Source organism: Adiantum capillus-veneris, chromosome 13 (genome assembly GCF_014529385.1).
Source record: "Adiantum capillus-veneris isolate H3 chromosome 13, ASM1452938v2, whole genome shotgun sequence".
Taxonomy (NCBI): domain Eukaryota; kingdom Viridiplantae; phylum Streptophyta; class Polypodiopsida; order Polypodiales; family Pteridaceae; genus Adiantum; species Adiantum capillus-veneris.
The window spans coordinates 45,736,130-45,752,434 of NC_140943.1; the positions used below are offsets into that span (position 1 = coordinate 45,736,130).

At 43.8% G+C, this 16,305-nt stretch overlaps 1 protein-coding gene across 1 annotated transcript in view; it reads left to right on the forward strand.

The window, feature by feature from the left end:
• Positions 1-2,264: 2,264 nt before the first annotated feature.
• LOC147443909 (NADH-ubiquinone oxidoreductase B8 subunit) overlaps positions 2,265-16,305 on the forward strand; it is a 35,840-nt gene continuing 21,799 nt past the window's right edge. The window contains exons 1-2 of the mRNA XM_086526708.1: positions 2,265-2,421; positions 3,169-3,275. Coding sequence (XP_086382834.1) covers positions 2,336-2,421; positions 3,169-3,275 — 193 coding nt within the window. The 5' untranslated portion in view covers positions 2,265-2,335. The remainder of the gene's footprint in view (positions 2,422-3,168; positions 3,276-16,305) is intronic.

The window sequence follows — 16,305 nt, forward strand, 5'->3', positions numbered from 1 at the left end:
TGTAGTTCTCAGCAGTACAAAAGGAGCGAGCATCAAAAGAAATGCTCTACTGGATAAAGAAGGAAAGTGCAGAATGGCTACAGACAACATTTAGAGCATTCTAGAGATTACTCCAGGCAAGCCAGGTAACAGGGAAATCATGGGTAAGGCTACAAGTCAAGAAGAAATGGTTGCTACCCTTAGCATCCAAAATCATGAAGAGCAAGTAAAATTTCAGGTGAAGCCTTCAAAGGAAATGCTTGCAGATGTCATCCTTGTACATCAGTGGCTAGATCAACACAAGGCCTACAAAGAAGATACAATGCTAATACTCTCTTTTCCAAGAGGCAGCCAGCCAACAGTTTACAGGTACCGTTAATGCTAGATTCAGAGTTGTAGAAGTCACAAGAATCAATGCTTCTTATGGTTCAAAGATTGACTTTCTCAGAGTGTTTTGCCATGGCCGTGTTGGCTTACAGATACAGGTTCACGTGTTTACAGAAGTTTGTTTGCTACAGATCTGCTTTCTTCTTTGCCATTTTTAGAGAGTTTTGTTTCTACCATACTACTTATGGCACATGTATGGCATCTGTGGTAACATGCAGTGCTGTAGAATGCGCTTGAGATTTCGGTCAAGAGATACTCCCGGATTGTTGCTTATAATGGCTGGTCTTTTGTAACTTTAGCTGTTCAATGTTTAATGAGGTAGGGTTTCACATGTCATGGATCATGGCTCCTCCCTAAAAGCAAGATTGTAGACAAGGAGAAACATGTGCTTTCTATCCTTGACAAAAGAGCCAGAATCAAAGAACCACAAAAATAGCTTGAGCATGAGGCTAAATGAGGAACAACATATAAGAAGTGGTGATGGTATCTACATGATAGCAAAAGTAAAAGCAAGAGTTAATACGCATAGAAGAGATAATGATATAGATTGGAATAGAGATGATGATGGAGATTGGGTTAGACATTAACGACATGAGAGAACTATGAAAGATGAAGAGACCATGATAGAAAGGATAAAGATGCGTCACTTCTAAAAATCGTAAGAAACTGAAATGGCTCATTCCATAAAGCTTCATTGAAACATTTTGCTTTGGCAGAGAAGAAAGTTACAAGAGCAACAACAAAGGGTCCTCCTTGATTCCATCCCAAAACATCTAAATCATCCTTGCAAAGATCCCATGCCAAAAATAGCAGAGCGACATCTTGCTTATAGACTTTTTGATGTAGGACTCTCTATGTATGACATGCTAGAGTAGAAAAAGAACAATCGATGATGCACCCACATTTGACCAGTGATAAAAGCTAACGATCAAAGCTATTGATAAAGGAGCAAAGACAAATTTTTTAACGAGCTTTCTATCTGAAATATAGTCTCTTGGAACATGTTGATTGCAAGACATGACCAACATGCTTGTAGCAAGGACTAGAATTCAAAAAATAGTCTCTTGGTACATGTTGATTGCAAGACATGACCAACATGCTTGTAGCAAGGACTAGAATACAAAATTAAAATTACGAGAGAGAAATTTGCATGATCGTGGCATAAACTTGATTAGAGAGAATTCAGGTTCGTTATCTTGTTCTTGAATACCATGACTATGTCATAGGAAATGGACTATGGAAAAGGGCTATTAATACATGAGAAAAAAAAAGTCTTTCCATTTACGAGCTGAAAAATGACCTGATTACAGCAGTCCATAAGATTATGAGCAAATCAACAACGAAAGCATCTACAAATTGACATACAAAACTCTGTGTCAAAAAATCATAAAGATTCATCATTTGCATCCACATATCCATGTCTATGCGTTTGCTTGGATTGCACAACTAGACTACTGGGCAGGGCATGATTTTCGTTCTTCAAATTTTTTGGGGAGACAAAGTGTTGACTCTCCATCATAATTCTGTATGGCACTTTTGTATGACTTGCACTATTTATGTCCAGAAGTTTGTGTCATTTTCCAGTGCATGACAAAAAAATTAACTACTCATATGGTTTCTCAATATCTGGACAAAACAACGTTCTTTATTTTGAGCACTCGAATCAAATGCCTACTCAATGACCAAGTGAGTAGTCCAAGTTAACTTTTGCATTTCACTACACTACAATCTACTGTATGTAAACAAACTATCTTTGATTCTCAACAATTTGCATTCCACTACACTACAATCTACTATACGTAAACAAACTATTTTGGATTCTCAACAATCCATCAATATATATAATCATAATCATATTCCTCTGGGAAGGTCAACCAAACAAGACTAGTTTTCACCGTAGCCAATCGTAATTGACGTGATTATACAGCGTAGAATAGTTTTTTGCCTGCTCGTCGAAGCGTGAGCGAACATGTCGTGGACGAGCAAACTGAAGCCTGCTGTAAGGGAGCTTCGTTTTCACTTCTGTCAAACATCCTCTTCCAGTGCTCCCGCCCGGTAAGTCTCTCTCTCTCTCTCTCTCTCTCTCTCTCTCTCTCTCTCTCTCTCTCTCAGCATAGGTTCACGATTGGCTTTCTGTGTACTTGACGCATGTTACAGAGACGTCTGCTTGTTGAGAAAGATTGATCCCGGGATTTTCAATTTTGGAAATCGTAATTAATTTGTTTTGGTGCTAGTGGCATGGCAATATGCAGATTGTTATTGCAAGGTTTGCAAAATGTAAGACTCCAATTTTGGAACTCTCTTGCATAAATGATTTGTACTTATGTTCCCACGGGTGTTATGACACCTAGGTGGGCTTTTCCTGGATTCATCTAGGTATATGTATTGGTTAACATTTGGTAGTACAAATATGTAGATTTGGTCAGGGGAATGCGTTTGTTCAATTGAAAAATGATGATTCAGTACCCCTTGTGTCGGCTTCGGACCTCTCCAAATTAATGAAATCAAGTCTTTTATAGACTTCACAAGTAAAGACCTTGTCAGGAGAAAGTTGCACAGTTTTCTTTCTGAATTTTCATATGGTCTTTATACATTGCAATCATGTTTTGGATTCTAAGGTGATGATGAAAAGAAAACTAACTGTTGCCAAGCCTCCAAATTCTAGACTCCAATCATGTTCTTGCTGCTTTATAATCTGATGTACCTTCTATTGTTTTTTGTTGGTCTTTTATGGATCTTTCAATGTGATTTCTGTGGTGTTATGTGTATTTGTCTATTTGAACAAGTCCAACATGCTTTCAGGCAGTTTGTACAACGAATCTACAAGGACTTGAAGACTGCAAATCCTGAACTTCCGATTCTCATACGAGAATGTAGTGGTATGCAACCTCGGATGTGGGCACGCTATGGTAATCTGTTGGCTACATAGATGCTCAATCAATCTTGCTATTCTCAAATCTCTTAACTATTTGTTGGCAAATAGATACAAGGTTCTAAAGTAGAATAAGCAAGGAGAAAGAAACAAATGTTATTAGAATGAATCAATGAATGTCGAGACCATACGTGTAATGTCCCTAGACATATCAATGGGTGCTCTCAAAGTTGGCCAACGGGTGTAAACAAGGGTTAGGTGTGAAACCCCCCTTAACTTAAGGGAGGTCAAGGATGGTGGTTGGGAAGTCGTATAAATAGGACCCTTGACTTATGTAACAACATACATTGTGTGATTACCACTCTTAGACTAGTCCCTTACCGGCTTCACCCACACACCAAAATAATGTGGGCGACTGACTCTCGTGGTAAAGGCATGACTAGAGTAGCGCTAGCTCCCTAGCTTGGGGGTCAACTTGTATGGGCTCTATGAGGTTGATGTTTGTTAAATATGCTTGTTCGATTTTCTATTTTTAATCTTAAATGTAAATCAGGACTCGCTTCGAATGTCATGTGTTTCAGATGGATTTAAGTAGGTATTAATTTTCCATACTCAATTGCTTGAGATCATTGGGAATCTTGATTCTTATCTTTGGATACATCTTAGCCACTTTAAGATGTGAGATATGCGGTATCATGCCATCTCCATGCGACTTGTTTCACATGGAGTGTAATTGGTTTTAAGGTTAGGGTATTTGCATCTAGGTCAGAGACACAAGTGATTACTGAGTTTGTCTGGCTAGTCACGACTCACATAGTGGTAATGAAGCGCTTTGGCAGTAAGAAAACCTACACAAATATGCCAAAAGCTTTGTCCGACTCAGACGATGTAACGAACCACAACGTCCAGTGCTAGCTGCCCGAATGATATAAAGTATCCAGTGCTAGCTGCTCGAATGATATAAAGTATCCATTGTAAAAACCTCCTGTAGCACCTCAATAGAAGCTAAGGGACTATAATACGCTTAGGCTGTACCTCCAAAATCATCTGCTTGCACTCTTAACATGTCCAAATGTTGTACCCCGAAGAAGGATGTAGATTTACAGCACAATCATATTGTAACAAACTGTTGACGTGTCAAAGCCCTGAAGAAGGGAGCCAACTTGCAGATGTCGGCCGAGGGGCCTAAATCCTAAGAAGAACAAGTAACAGAAGAAGAAGTCCTACCAACTTATGGGGACCCCGTTGGATGGGGCCCCAAGTGACAAAGTATTAAAATAAAGCAGGACCTGTACACACACACACAAACTGATGACGTGGCAGATTTTCGAGAATTGCACTTACATGATAACGTGGCAGGCTGTATGGATTTCTGTGTTTTGCGCTGGTTGATGACGTGGTAGGCTGTACGGATTTCTATGATTTACGTTGTCAGCTTTTTGGCTTTGCTTTTGGACCATATGCTTTTGAGTTTGAAGGCTTTTTACTGTAAACTACTTTTGGGGCCTAGGGCCTATAATTATGAGGTTAGGGCTCATTCTTTGACGTGCTTCCTGGAGAAGGTGCAGAGTCTGGAGTATCGGCTTGTACTGAGTTGATGCAATATAAAGAAATACCGAAAGGGACGCCAAGGTTTGGGGCCAATACTCTCTGGGGTGGAATTACGCCACTCCGTGCCGCGTGTTGTCTCTCTCTCTCTCTCTCTCTCTCTCTCTCTCTCTCAGTTCAGGTGTTATTGAAGTGCTAAAAGTATGTTTCAGTTTGTTCTTTTCTATTGGCACGTGGTGCCCGTCTTGTGACAGTGGTATCAGAGCATCAGGCGTGTGCTTTTCTGAAAGCATACCAGTCCTACAAAAGAGCAAATAGAGCTATTGGAATTTTATATGAGGTATCCTCGCCCTCCAACCCGGACAAATTAGCCACTCCCACCCTTACTTCATCGCGCATCGGGCGCGCTCCCGTCTTCACTGCTCATGTCTTACAAGGCAGAAGCCATTAAGATCACTTGCAAAAGAAGGATCCAAGATTTGTTTCAAGTCACTGTTTTTCTCAGAGGCAGTGCCATGTAGATGTTGATAGCTACCAAGCAGCATACTCCAAGTACTTGGCAAGCTTTCAAGAAAAATTTTCCCCGAAGTTATATGGTTTTTGACATCTTCCTTTGGAGTGCAATTTTTGGCAGAGTGGGGTATCGTGAAATACTTGCCATGGAAACCCTAGCAGATTATGTTTTGAAATTTCTCGACATCTCTCGTTAGATGTCTCTTCTCGAGTTGATAACCTTGGTGGTTCAGTGCGATTGCTATCTTGGGACTACCATCGCCGCCAAAGAAACACTGTTTGTCCAAGAGCTAATGGACCATGCTGTGCTCGGCTATGACCTTATGGAACCTTATGGAATGAACCTAACCCTAATTTTTGGTGCAGGTTTCAGGATGAAAAGTCAGTCGACTTTTCGAGCTCGAGTGATGTCGAGATTGCTTTTTAAGTTTGAGTTTTGTTTGATCTTGTTTGGTGGTCCTGTTTGGAATTTGTTTGAAATGGATGGTATCTGTTTTGAACCTGTTTTGGTGCCAATTTGAATTGTTTGACTCTGGTGTGATACTGGTTTCAATGATTGGTGATTTTACTCCCGGGTGGAGAAGTGAGAAATATTGTTTTGGTATTGTTTGAACCTCGGAACGACGCAGGCCGATGCCTGAGAAGCGTTTCGTTGTATGTTTGAAAACCTGTGAACGACGAAGGCGGATGCCTAGGGAGTGTTTGGTTGTATGTTTGAACCTCCAAGCGACGCAGACTGCGGTCTGGGGAGCGTTTGGTTGTACAATCCTCTGAGCTCATGGCCCGGAACCTTTTAGGTTATTTGCGGGGGGAGTGACGAGGTAGTCGTTGAGTAGCGTCATACCACAGACTGTTTGTCTCGGGGGAGTGCTCAGCGGCGCTGTTTGTTGTGTCTTGTAACATGCATATGTAAGCATTTGTGTTGCATTGTGATGTGCCAATTACTGAATATTCCTAATTGGATGAGATTGCCTGGGTATGTAATTTTTTAGTGCATCAAGACACCCGTGGAAGATCAGTATGGTCTGGGTGTGATGGTTAATTTTGCTACGCCGGAATATCAAGAGTTCCGATCTGGAGGAAAAGAGAAGCTAACTCCTTGATCAAAAGAGCAGAAAGGAGAAGCTAACTCCTTAATAAAAAGAGCAAATTGATTGTCCCTCGGAATGTCTCTCAGAATGACCCTCGGAAGTTGTTGAGCTAACTTGAGTTGTTTTGCAGATATGCTGTAATCGCGGATGATTACTCTCTAAGGGGAGATGTAACAAATTGCTGACGTGTCAAAGCCATGAAGAAGGGAGCCAACTTGCAGATGTCGGCAGAGGGGCCTAAACCCTAAGAAGAACAAGTAACAGAAGAAGAAGTCCTACCAACTTATGGGACCGCGTTTGATAGGGCCCCAAGTGACAAAGGATTAAAATAAAGCACGACCTGCACATACACACACACAAAAACTGATGACGTGGTAGATTTCCGGGAATTGCGCTTACATGATGACGTGGCATGTTGTACGGATTTCCGTGATTTACGTTGTTAGCTTTTTGGCTTTTCTTTTGGACCAGATGCTTTTGAGTTTGAAGGCTTTTTACTGTAAATTGCTTTTGGGGCCTAGGGCCTTTAAATATGAGGTTAAGGCTCATTCTCTGGCATGCTTCCTGGAGAAGGTGCAGAGTTTGGAGTACCGGCTTGTACTGAGTTGATGCAATATAAAGAAACACGGAAAGGGGCGCCAAGGTTTGGGGCCATGTTAGGTGCAGCGGAATGAATGTTTGCCCTTTGCTCAAGATGAGTGCTCCGAACTGTGCTCAAGGTTCCTTTTGTTCTTATGGAAGGGAGAGCCTTCCGTTCTTGACGAGAGAGTGCAATGATCATTAACAAAGTGAATGAGATTGAGAGATAGAGAGAGAAGAGAGACACGACACCAGAGACGTTGTAAAACCCTCCTATGAAGGCCCCACTCTCGTCGGCGAGAGTGGTCTACTTATGATTGCACAAACTGGTACAAATTGAATGCATGGGACTGATGCAAGCCTAGGCTATGTTGACGATGACGACGGGGATGGCGACACCAACCTAAGGCTGAAATCTGCAATCTTTTATCTGCTGTCCAAAAACGCTATGGGCTGAAATCTGCGACTAGTCCAAAAACGCTGATTCTGGGGGCTGTTTCTGTGGGTCTTTGACGCTGAAAATCTGCAGGTTTAGGGCTGAAAACTGAGGTTTCTTTGTGCTGAAAGGTGAGGTTCTTACCGGGCTGAATCTGCTACTCTTTAGGGGCTGATCTTGATGGTCTTCTAATGCTGAAAATCGCCAGGGCTGAACTTGCAAAGGCTGGAATCTGCAAGCGCTAGGAATGTCAAAAACGCTAGGTATAGGATCTGTCAAAAACGCTAGCTGCCTTCAAAAACGCTAGGGGTTGTTGAAGCTCTGCCGGCGATGGTTTGTTGATGCAAGCGCTAGGGCAAGGATCTGATGAAAAACGCTAAGGCTGATGCACTGGGTGGCGATGGTGCTTGATGAAGAAAACGCTAGATCTGGGTCTTGCTTGGAGGGAAGTCCACCAAGGTCTTATTGGAGAAGTTGCCTGCTGAGCTTGGCTCCTGTCGCCTCTTCTGCCTAATAGTGCTAGCTCTAGTTTGCTTATATACAAACTTAGCAAAATTGCCCTACCTACTTTCCAACAAAAGTCACTTAAAAATAATAAGTGAAAAATGTGAAAAATAGGCAAAATAGGCTAAATGCACTGGAAAATTCCCCTGAAGGATTCTGATGGGAATGCTTATGATCATGCTGTGTGCAACCAGGATATGCATCTACACTAGGTGATTGGGCATGCACGGTCTACGAATAGACTCACAAAAGTGCTAGATCACTGCTAATCTAGACTGATTGGATTGATTGAACCCTTGTCGTGCTATAGCTTGTCCACGGACACATAGGGTTGGATGTGTCACGTGACATCCCCTCCTTTTCAAAGTGAGGTATTGGTACCGAACTGTATGGCATTGAGGGAGATCGCCAATAGCATCCGGAATCTTGGAAGGGACTCTTCGCCGGCCCACTTTGATGTGTGGGTCGTGGAGTACTTGAACTTCATAAAGGTCTGCAACGGCTTGCTTCTTTGGGCCGCGCCGAAAGCGACAAAGTCTTCTGTGGCTCCTTCAATGCTTCAACTTCATCGAGAGTCATTCTTCTTTCTTCTTCAAGAATCTCCATGGCTGAAAATTCCTGAAGCCATTTCCAACACAAAACCATGAACATACCTATTCCATGTAAAGTGAGTGGAAAAAATCTCGTTTTCCTCAAAAACTGTGCATGCAATGTAGATGAACAAAGAGACGGAGTGCCAAACCATTCACCACACACACGCAAACAATGAGATCGAATCTTTCTCTTCAGATCTAAAGCAATCAAATGTGGCAATTCACAACGGAAATGCCTATGCTTGGTGCTAATACTTTCATGTGCTCTTTTTACAAATGTGTCATGCCAAGGAAGAGACATGGAATGTGACTTCCTTGAATGCATACTTTTCATCTTTTCATGAGAAATCCGCACACATTCGTTCTCATTCATGAGTGAAACGTGCTCAACGTACAATATGTCATGCCTAGGAAAAGGGATCACATAAAGACGCTGACTAAAATACGGGAAACGATCACAAATGAAACACTCAAATAATGCGTGCGTATCAATCATGCGAACACATAATACTTCCTAGTGAGGGTTCTTTGGACCTAGCCTCGAGAGCCAAGATCGTTTCTTCGTGATTGATCGAATCTACGACGAGGTTAGCTTCGCTAGAAAAAGCATCCACTAACACATCATCCTTGTGAACAATCACATCATCTTCATGCAACTCATCATGCTTGTGAGAAATCACATCTTGATCATGCAAATCATCATGCTCTTCATTATCATCCAAATCATCATGCAAATCATTGTCATTCAAATCATCATGCTTATCATCATGCAAATCCTGTGTATCATGCTGTGGAGACAAAGAGACTGAGAGAGTCTCCTTTTTCCAAATCTCTTGCATCTGTGCCGGCACTTGAGAAAGGAGTCGCAAGAACTCTTGCATATGTCGGTCGCGCTGTTCTTGTCTTGCCTTTCTTTCTGCTCTGCTTTATGTGTGCGCGGTCCATTTCTGCTTTTCTTTCTGTGTGTCTGCGATCCATTTCTGCTTTTCTTTCTTTGCATTCACGATCAAATTCTGGCATTCTTTCTGCATTTCTTGCTTTGCGTTCTAACTTCCTTTCCAGAAACATCTGGTCCAAAGCCTCCATAGGAGTTAGTGCAATTCTTGACGTAGATGGGGAAGGGGGAGGGTTGGAAAAACCTCATGGTGGGGAAAATTCTTCTTCGCCTCTCTCATGTTCATCACCTCCAAGGGAAGTATCCATTCCGTTATGAGTGATGACCATTCTGAAGTCGTGGGTTCTTGTGGTCTTGAGGTTCTTAAGTTCACGAGGAACTTGGGTTCTTGGGGGTCTTGAGTTCTTGAGGTTCTTCTTTCGCTTGCAATCTATGTGTGAGGAGGATCTTTTCTTCACCCGAGTTTTGCTCTTTTCCGCGGGTGCACCCCTTGGCGGCCTTGCGCTCACACCAAGGTTGCTTTTTCCCACCTCACGTCGATTGGCCGGCCGCTAAGTGCACGGTCCGCTCTCAATGAGTGAAAAGAGGCACAAGGGGAGGCTGGACAAGCCCTTCTTTCTTGGGATTCTTGTCACTCTTCAAAAACACGATTAGGAATCGACACGCCCAAGTGAACTTGGGTTCGTGCGACCGCAACAAGCAAAAAAATTCTTGTGATTCTTGTGGTTCTTTCCTTGAGTGATACAGAACACTGCCAAAGCTTTGATACCAATGTTAGGTGCAGCGGAATGAATGTTTGCGCTTTGCTCAAGATGAGTGCTCCGAACTGTGCTCAAGGTTCCTTTTGTTCTTATGGAAGGGAGAGCCTTACGTTCTTAATGAGAGAGTGCAATGATCATTAACAAAGTGAATGAACACTGTGCGTGCAAGTGTATGAGACTGAGAGATAGAGAGAGAAGAGAGATACGACACCAGAGACGTTGTAAAACCCTCCTCCGAAGGCCCCACTCTCGTCGACGAGAGCGGTCTACTTATGATTGCACAAATTGGTACAAACTGAATGCATGGGACTAATGCAAGTCTAGGCTATGTTGACGATGACGACGGGGATGGCGACACCGACCTAAGGCTGAAATCTGCAATCTTTTATCTACTGCCCAAAAACGCTATGGGCTGAAATCTGCGACTAGTCCAAAAACACTGATTCTGGGGGCTGTTTCTGTGGGTCTTTGACGCTAAAAATCTGCAGGTTTAGGGCTGAAAACTGAGGTTTCTTTGGGCTGAAAGGTGAGGTTCTTACCGGGCTGAATCTGCTACTCTTTAGGGGCTGATCTTGATGGTCTTCTAATGCTGAAAATCGCCAGGGCTGAACTTGCAAAGGCTGAAATCTGCAAGCGTTAGGAATGTCAAAAACGCTAGGGGTTGTTGAAGCTCTGCCGGCGATGGTTTGTTGATGCAAGCGCTAGGGCAAGGATCTGATGAAAAACGCTAAGGCTGATGCACTAGGTGGCGATGGTGCTTGATGAAGAAAACGCTAGATCTGGGTCTTGCTTGGAGGGAAGTCCACCAAGGTCTTGTTGGAGAAGTTGCCTGCTGAGCTTGGCTCCTATTGCCTCTTCTGCCTAATAGTGCTAGCTCTAGTTTGCTTATATACAAACTTAGCAAAATTGCCCTACCTACTTTCCAACAAAAGTCACTTAAAAATAATAAGTGAAAAATGTCAAAAATAGGGAAAAGGCTAAATGCACTAGGAAATTCCCCTGAAGGATTCTGATGGATTCTGATGGGAATGCTTATGATCATGCTGTATGCAACCAGAGGATATTCATCTACACTAAGTGACTGGGCATGCACGGTCTACGAATAGACTCACAAAAGTGCCAGATCACTGCTAATCTAGACTGACTGAACCCTTGTCGTGCTTATCTTGTCCACGGACACATAGGGTTGGACGTGTCACGTGACAGGCCAATACTCTCTGGGGTGGAATTCCGTGACTCCGTGTCGCGTGTCGTCTCTCTCTCTCTCAGTTCAGTTGTTATTGAAGTGCTAAAAGTATGTTTCAGTCTGTTCTTTTCTATTGGCACGTGGTGCCCGTCTTGTGACACATACTGCAAGAGAGGCAGAAGGGACCCATTTATCGTGCACCTCAAGAGCCAAGGGAAGGTACCAACATACACATCTTTGTGACCAAATTAACTTTCCCAAGGCATCATTAAACTGTTTTCTCAAACAAATCCACTAACTGGCTGATATCCATATAATAGCTGGCCTCAACCATCGTTTGCTCCTGTATGATATCATAGACAGCCTCCCTCGTCGAAAAGATATCCTCATGATATGGGTGCACTCTTTGGACCAAGAAAGATCTGATGTTTTCCTGATGAGTGCAGGAAAAACATTTTCACACAATGTGGCACACTCCTCAAAGAAACATTTGGAAATCTCCATGGACCACACGAAAAGAAATGGGCAGGCAAGATCTCAGATATCTGGACATTTTCTGGTGATGCAAAACCTGTTGAATAGTCAAGCTCCTCATCAAAGTGAGGAGACTCACACTCCCGCTCATCCCAATAGTACTTTTTGTAAGAGGCACCTGCCCAGCAACACGGGCATGCAGATTAGGTCTAGGGGAATGCGTTGATTCAAGTCTTGGGTCATATGCATCTCTGATGAGTGAGCTTTGGCCCGTATAGTGCCAGCAACTCACATAAGTGCACATGTGCACTCACAGGGCAGCCATCTCAAAACTCGAGGTTGCCTATTTCCTTACAAAAATACCCTTAGCGTCTCTCATTCTCTAACAATATCTGTGTGCCTTGCGTTTGCCGCTATCTCATGCGTTTTTGCACCCTATCGCCCACCTGCATAGTTGCCCCCTTCTTTGCAGCCAGATTTGGCGTTTTTGTGCAGCCATCGCCCTCCCTCCTTTGGCGCCCCTATTAGCCCCTAGAGTCGTGCATCTGCTGCCCTCATCTAGTTTCGTCCATCACGGGGAATTGAGCTCTGCTTAGACCTTCAGATCTGCTGTGTTTAGGTCTGCGATTTTGCCGCTAGCATTCAGCCCTAAGTCCTCTGACATCAGGTGTGAAAACTAGCCCTAGATCTGTGAGAGTGCACGTGTGCGGAAGCGCGTGCGCGCGCGCGCGAGAGAGAGAGAGAGAGAGAGAGAGAGAGAGAGAGAGAGAGAGAGAGAGAGTAGACCACAAACCAAAGTTGCCCGGAATGGGAACGGGAACGGAGGCCTCCGGAACGTTTCCGGAAGGCCCCCCCCCCCGAAGAGCGGAACGGGAACGGGGGCTGGAACGATAAGCTTAAAATATGCTTAAATTAGGTTGGATTTAACCTATATGTTAGTAGAGAGCCATACACACCCATTAGTCCAAGTAGAATCCTATTTGGGCATGCTTTGCAATGATTCTTCAGTCTTAAGGCTTACACGCTATTGCGCACTACGCACAACACATAAATTGGGATCATCCTTTACAAAAGCATCTTGATTCTTCATAGAAAGAACATCAACTCAAAGTTGAATAGAGTCGAGACTCCACACAAAAGCTTGGAGCAAAAAGATGATAGATTATAAAGATGACTTACAAGGCCAGCCAAGGCGCTACAAAAAGACATGTAGAGGCTAGAGACTAGAGTGCTAAATAACAAGTGTAAGAGTCACTAGGTGACATGTCAAGACTCAAATCACTCATGTGGTAGTGCAATACAAAAAGGTTGCAAAGCCGGCGGCCACAAAGGAAACAAATATCTGTCATGGATGCGGCAATGCGTGCAAAATTCTTTATATGCGAACTATATGCTTGACACAAACCAAGAAAAGATCGCACATCATATGCAGTTTGGGGCAAATCCCAATTGCGAACCTGTTCCACCTTAGCTGGGTCCAACCTGACACCGTTTGCGGAAATGATATAGCCCAAGCAAGTAACTTCAGTAAGAAAAAAATTCTGACTTCTTAGCTGCAATGTACAGCGGACACTCATTTAACCGGGCTAAAACCCTTTCCACATCCGTTCGTGCTTGAGGCAGAAAAAATAAGAATGTCATCTAGAAAAATAAAAACACATACGCCAATCATGTCTCCAAAATGACCTACCATGAGACGGTTGAATGTACCCACGGTACCTGTCAATCCAAAAGACATCACGACATACTCCCATTGCCTCCGCTCTGTGCGGAAAGCCGTCTTATGGATGTCGCCCTTGAATACCCTTACCTGATGGTACCCACTTTTGAGATTGACTTTGCTAAACACTTTCGCGCCATTGAGCCTATCGAGGATATACTCAATGCGAGGCATCGGAAACTTATTCTTCACGATCATCTTGTTGAGTGTCTTGTAATCTACACGAACGAGACGACCCATCTTTCTTGCGAACAAACAAAACAAAATCAGAGCAGCAAAAGGACTTACACTAGGACGTATGAAACCCCCGGGCACTAACTTGGTGAGTTGCCACTCTACTCTGCTTCTTGAGACTTGTTCAATCGGTAGGGAGCCTTACTGACGGGCTGTGCCCCCTCCATAAGTTCAATGCGATGATCCTCTGGAGCTCGGGAGGGAGATGGGGTGGAAGATCATCTTGCAAGAAAAGATGCTCATACTTCTTAAACAAACTTGAGTATCGTTCTGGGTCTTGAGGTCCTGCGTCACTTGAGTCGCATAGATGAATGCGGCTTGAGCTCCTTGTCGTAACTCATGCTTAGCCTGCACATGAGAAATGAGAGGTAAAGAATAGAGGCCTTGCTCACGGCCAATAACCACGGGAGAGGAACCTTTCGGTGAGAGAGAGAGAGTGTATTTTCTTTCCAACTAATATGTGGATCATGCTCACGAAACCATTTAATGCCGAAAATCATATCACATCCTGAGAGAGGAGAAACAACAAATTCTCGACAAAAAGATGCCTGCTGAACAGAGACTAACACACTAGGACATTCATGCGTGATTAAAGATGCATGCCGGGAGCGAATCTAGACACCTCGATAGGAGATGGTGGAAGAGCTTCTAGGCGAGCCCTCTTTACAAGAGAATCACTGACCACATCATGCATACTTCCAGAGTCAAACAAGACCACAATTCGCTGACCATTCACATGCCCATAACACTTTAAGAGAGACTCATCAAGGTGCTCATTAGAGCCATGTTGTGTATTTTCTGGGTTTATCAGAGTACTGACAAAAGATGTGGAATCTGTGGATGCTTTTGTTGGTGCTTTCTTAGGACAATCTTTCTTAACGTGACCCTTGATGTGACATTGATAGCATCTTCCTTCTTTGCCATAAGTGGCTCTTTCTTCTGAAGTTAACCATCCTCCTACAATTCCTTGAGCAGACTTTTCATCAGGTGTCAACTTAGGTGTATCTTGAGATTTGTTTTTTCCCTTAGATTCATTGTGAGAGTTCTGTGCTCTAGGTGTGGGAGAAGGTTGAGAAGAAGAGTTACTGTTATGCGTACCATTGGTCTTACCGTTCTTACCATTTGCTGGGTTCTAAAGGGTTCTGAGAGGTACTTTGAGATGACTTGGCCTCCTTAGGCTTGCCTTTATTGTGCTTCTTGTCTTGGGCGAGAGCAATTGCCACTGCCGTGTTGTAATCCGTACGGCTAAGGACTTGCACATCAAATTTGATGTACTTGTCTAACACAAAAAGGAAAGCCTCCTTTCGTTCGGCATCCGACTTGTGCAATTGGACGCCAATCTGCAAAATATGGCTAGAAAAAAGAGAGGACATGAGATCGATTTTGCTTGAGACCACGCCATTCTTTCTTTAACCGATCTAGGTACTGTGGTGGCATGAAGCGAGCCTTGAACTTGTCTTGGAAGTCGACCCAACTGAAAGATCGGGGTACGCCTTCCTCGGCATGCTTAAGATGCTCAACCATCTATGACTCATGCCAAGCTTGATATCAATTAATGGCATCACTTACTAGGTACATGGCAGTCGTCAAAACTTTACTGTTACTTGTTTTCTTGACAATCGCAAAGTAAGCATTAAATTGATGCAACCAAGAGTAAATCACAGAAGCATCCATCTTACCATCATACTTCATACTTACTAAATGTCAACTTCTCAGTGACTGGGTTGTTGGAATCTGTGTCTCTACTTGTGCTATCTGATGACTCGCCCACCTCCTTGAGGAGCTCGGACTTCGAGGAGAGTACGTGCAGGACCAACTCCTTCATGTGTTGGTCTCTTTGCGCCTCTTGTTCGAACTCCATAGCCGGGCGCTTCTCTTCGGCTGCTATGCATTGAGCTTCGCGTGCTTGCTCACGCTCAAGCTCCATAGTTGCCCTTCGTTCTTTGGCTGCCAAGCGCGCTTGCTCACGCTCACGCTCCATGGCTGCCCTTCTTTCTTCTAAGGCAGCATGTTGCACCTCTTGTTGTAGCATTATCTTCATCATCGGCTTGCCCAAAGCCTCCATAGGATTTGTTGCAATCCCTGGCGTAGATGGGGATGGGGGAGGATCAGGAACAATCCTCCTGGTGTAGAAACTTCTTGTTCTCCAACTCAACTCTCATCACCTCACGCAAAGTATCCATTCCGCTTCGAGTGATGACCACTGAGCTCTTGGGTTCTTGGGGTTCTTGAGGTTCTTGAGTTCTTGAGGTTCTTGGCGTATAATCTGCGTCTAAGAAGGCTTTTCACTTACCCAAGCTCAACTCTTCCTTGCGGGTGTACCCCTTGGTGGCCTTGTGCTCACACCAAGGTTACTTTTTCCCACCTCATGTCAATTGGCCTGCCGCTAAGTGCAATGTCTGATCTCAATGAGTGAAAAGAGGAACGAGGGGAGGCCGGACAAGCTCTTCTTTCTTGGATTACCTACCACTCTTCAAAAACGCAGATTAGGGATCGACACGCCCAAGTGGTCTTGGGTTACCTGCGATCAAAA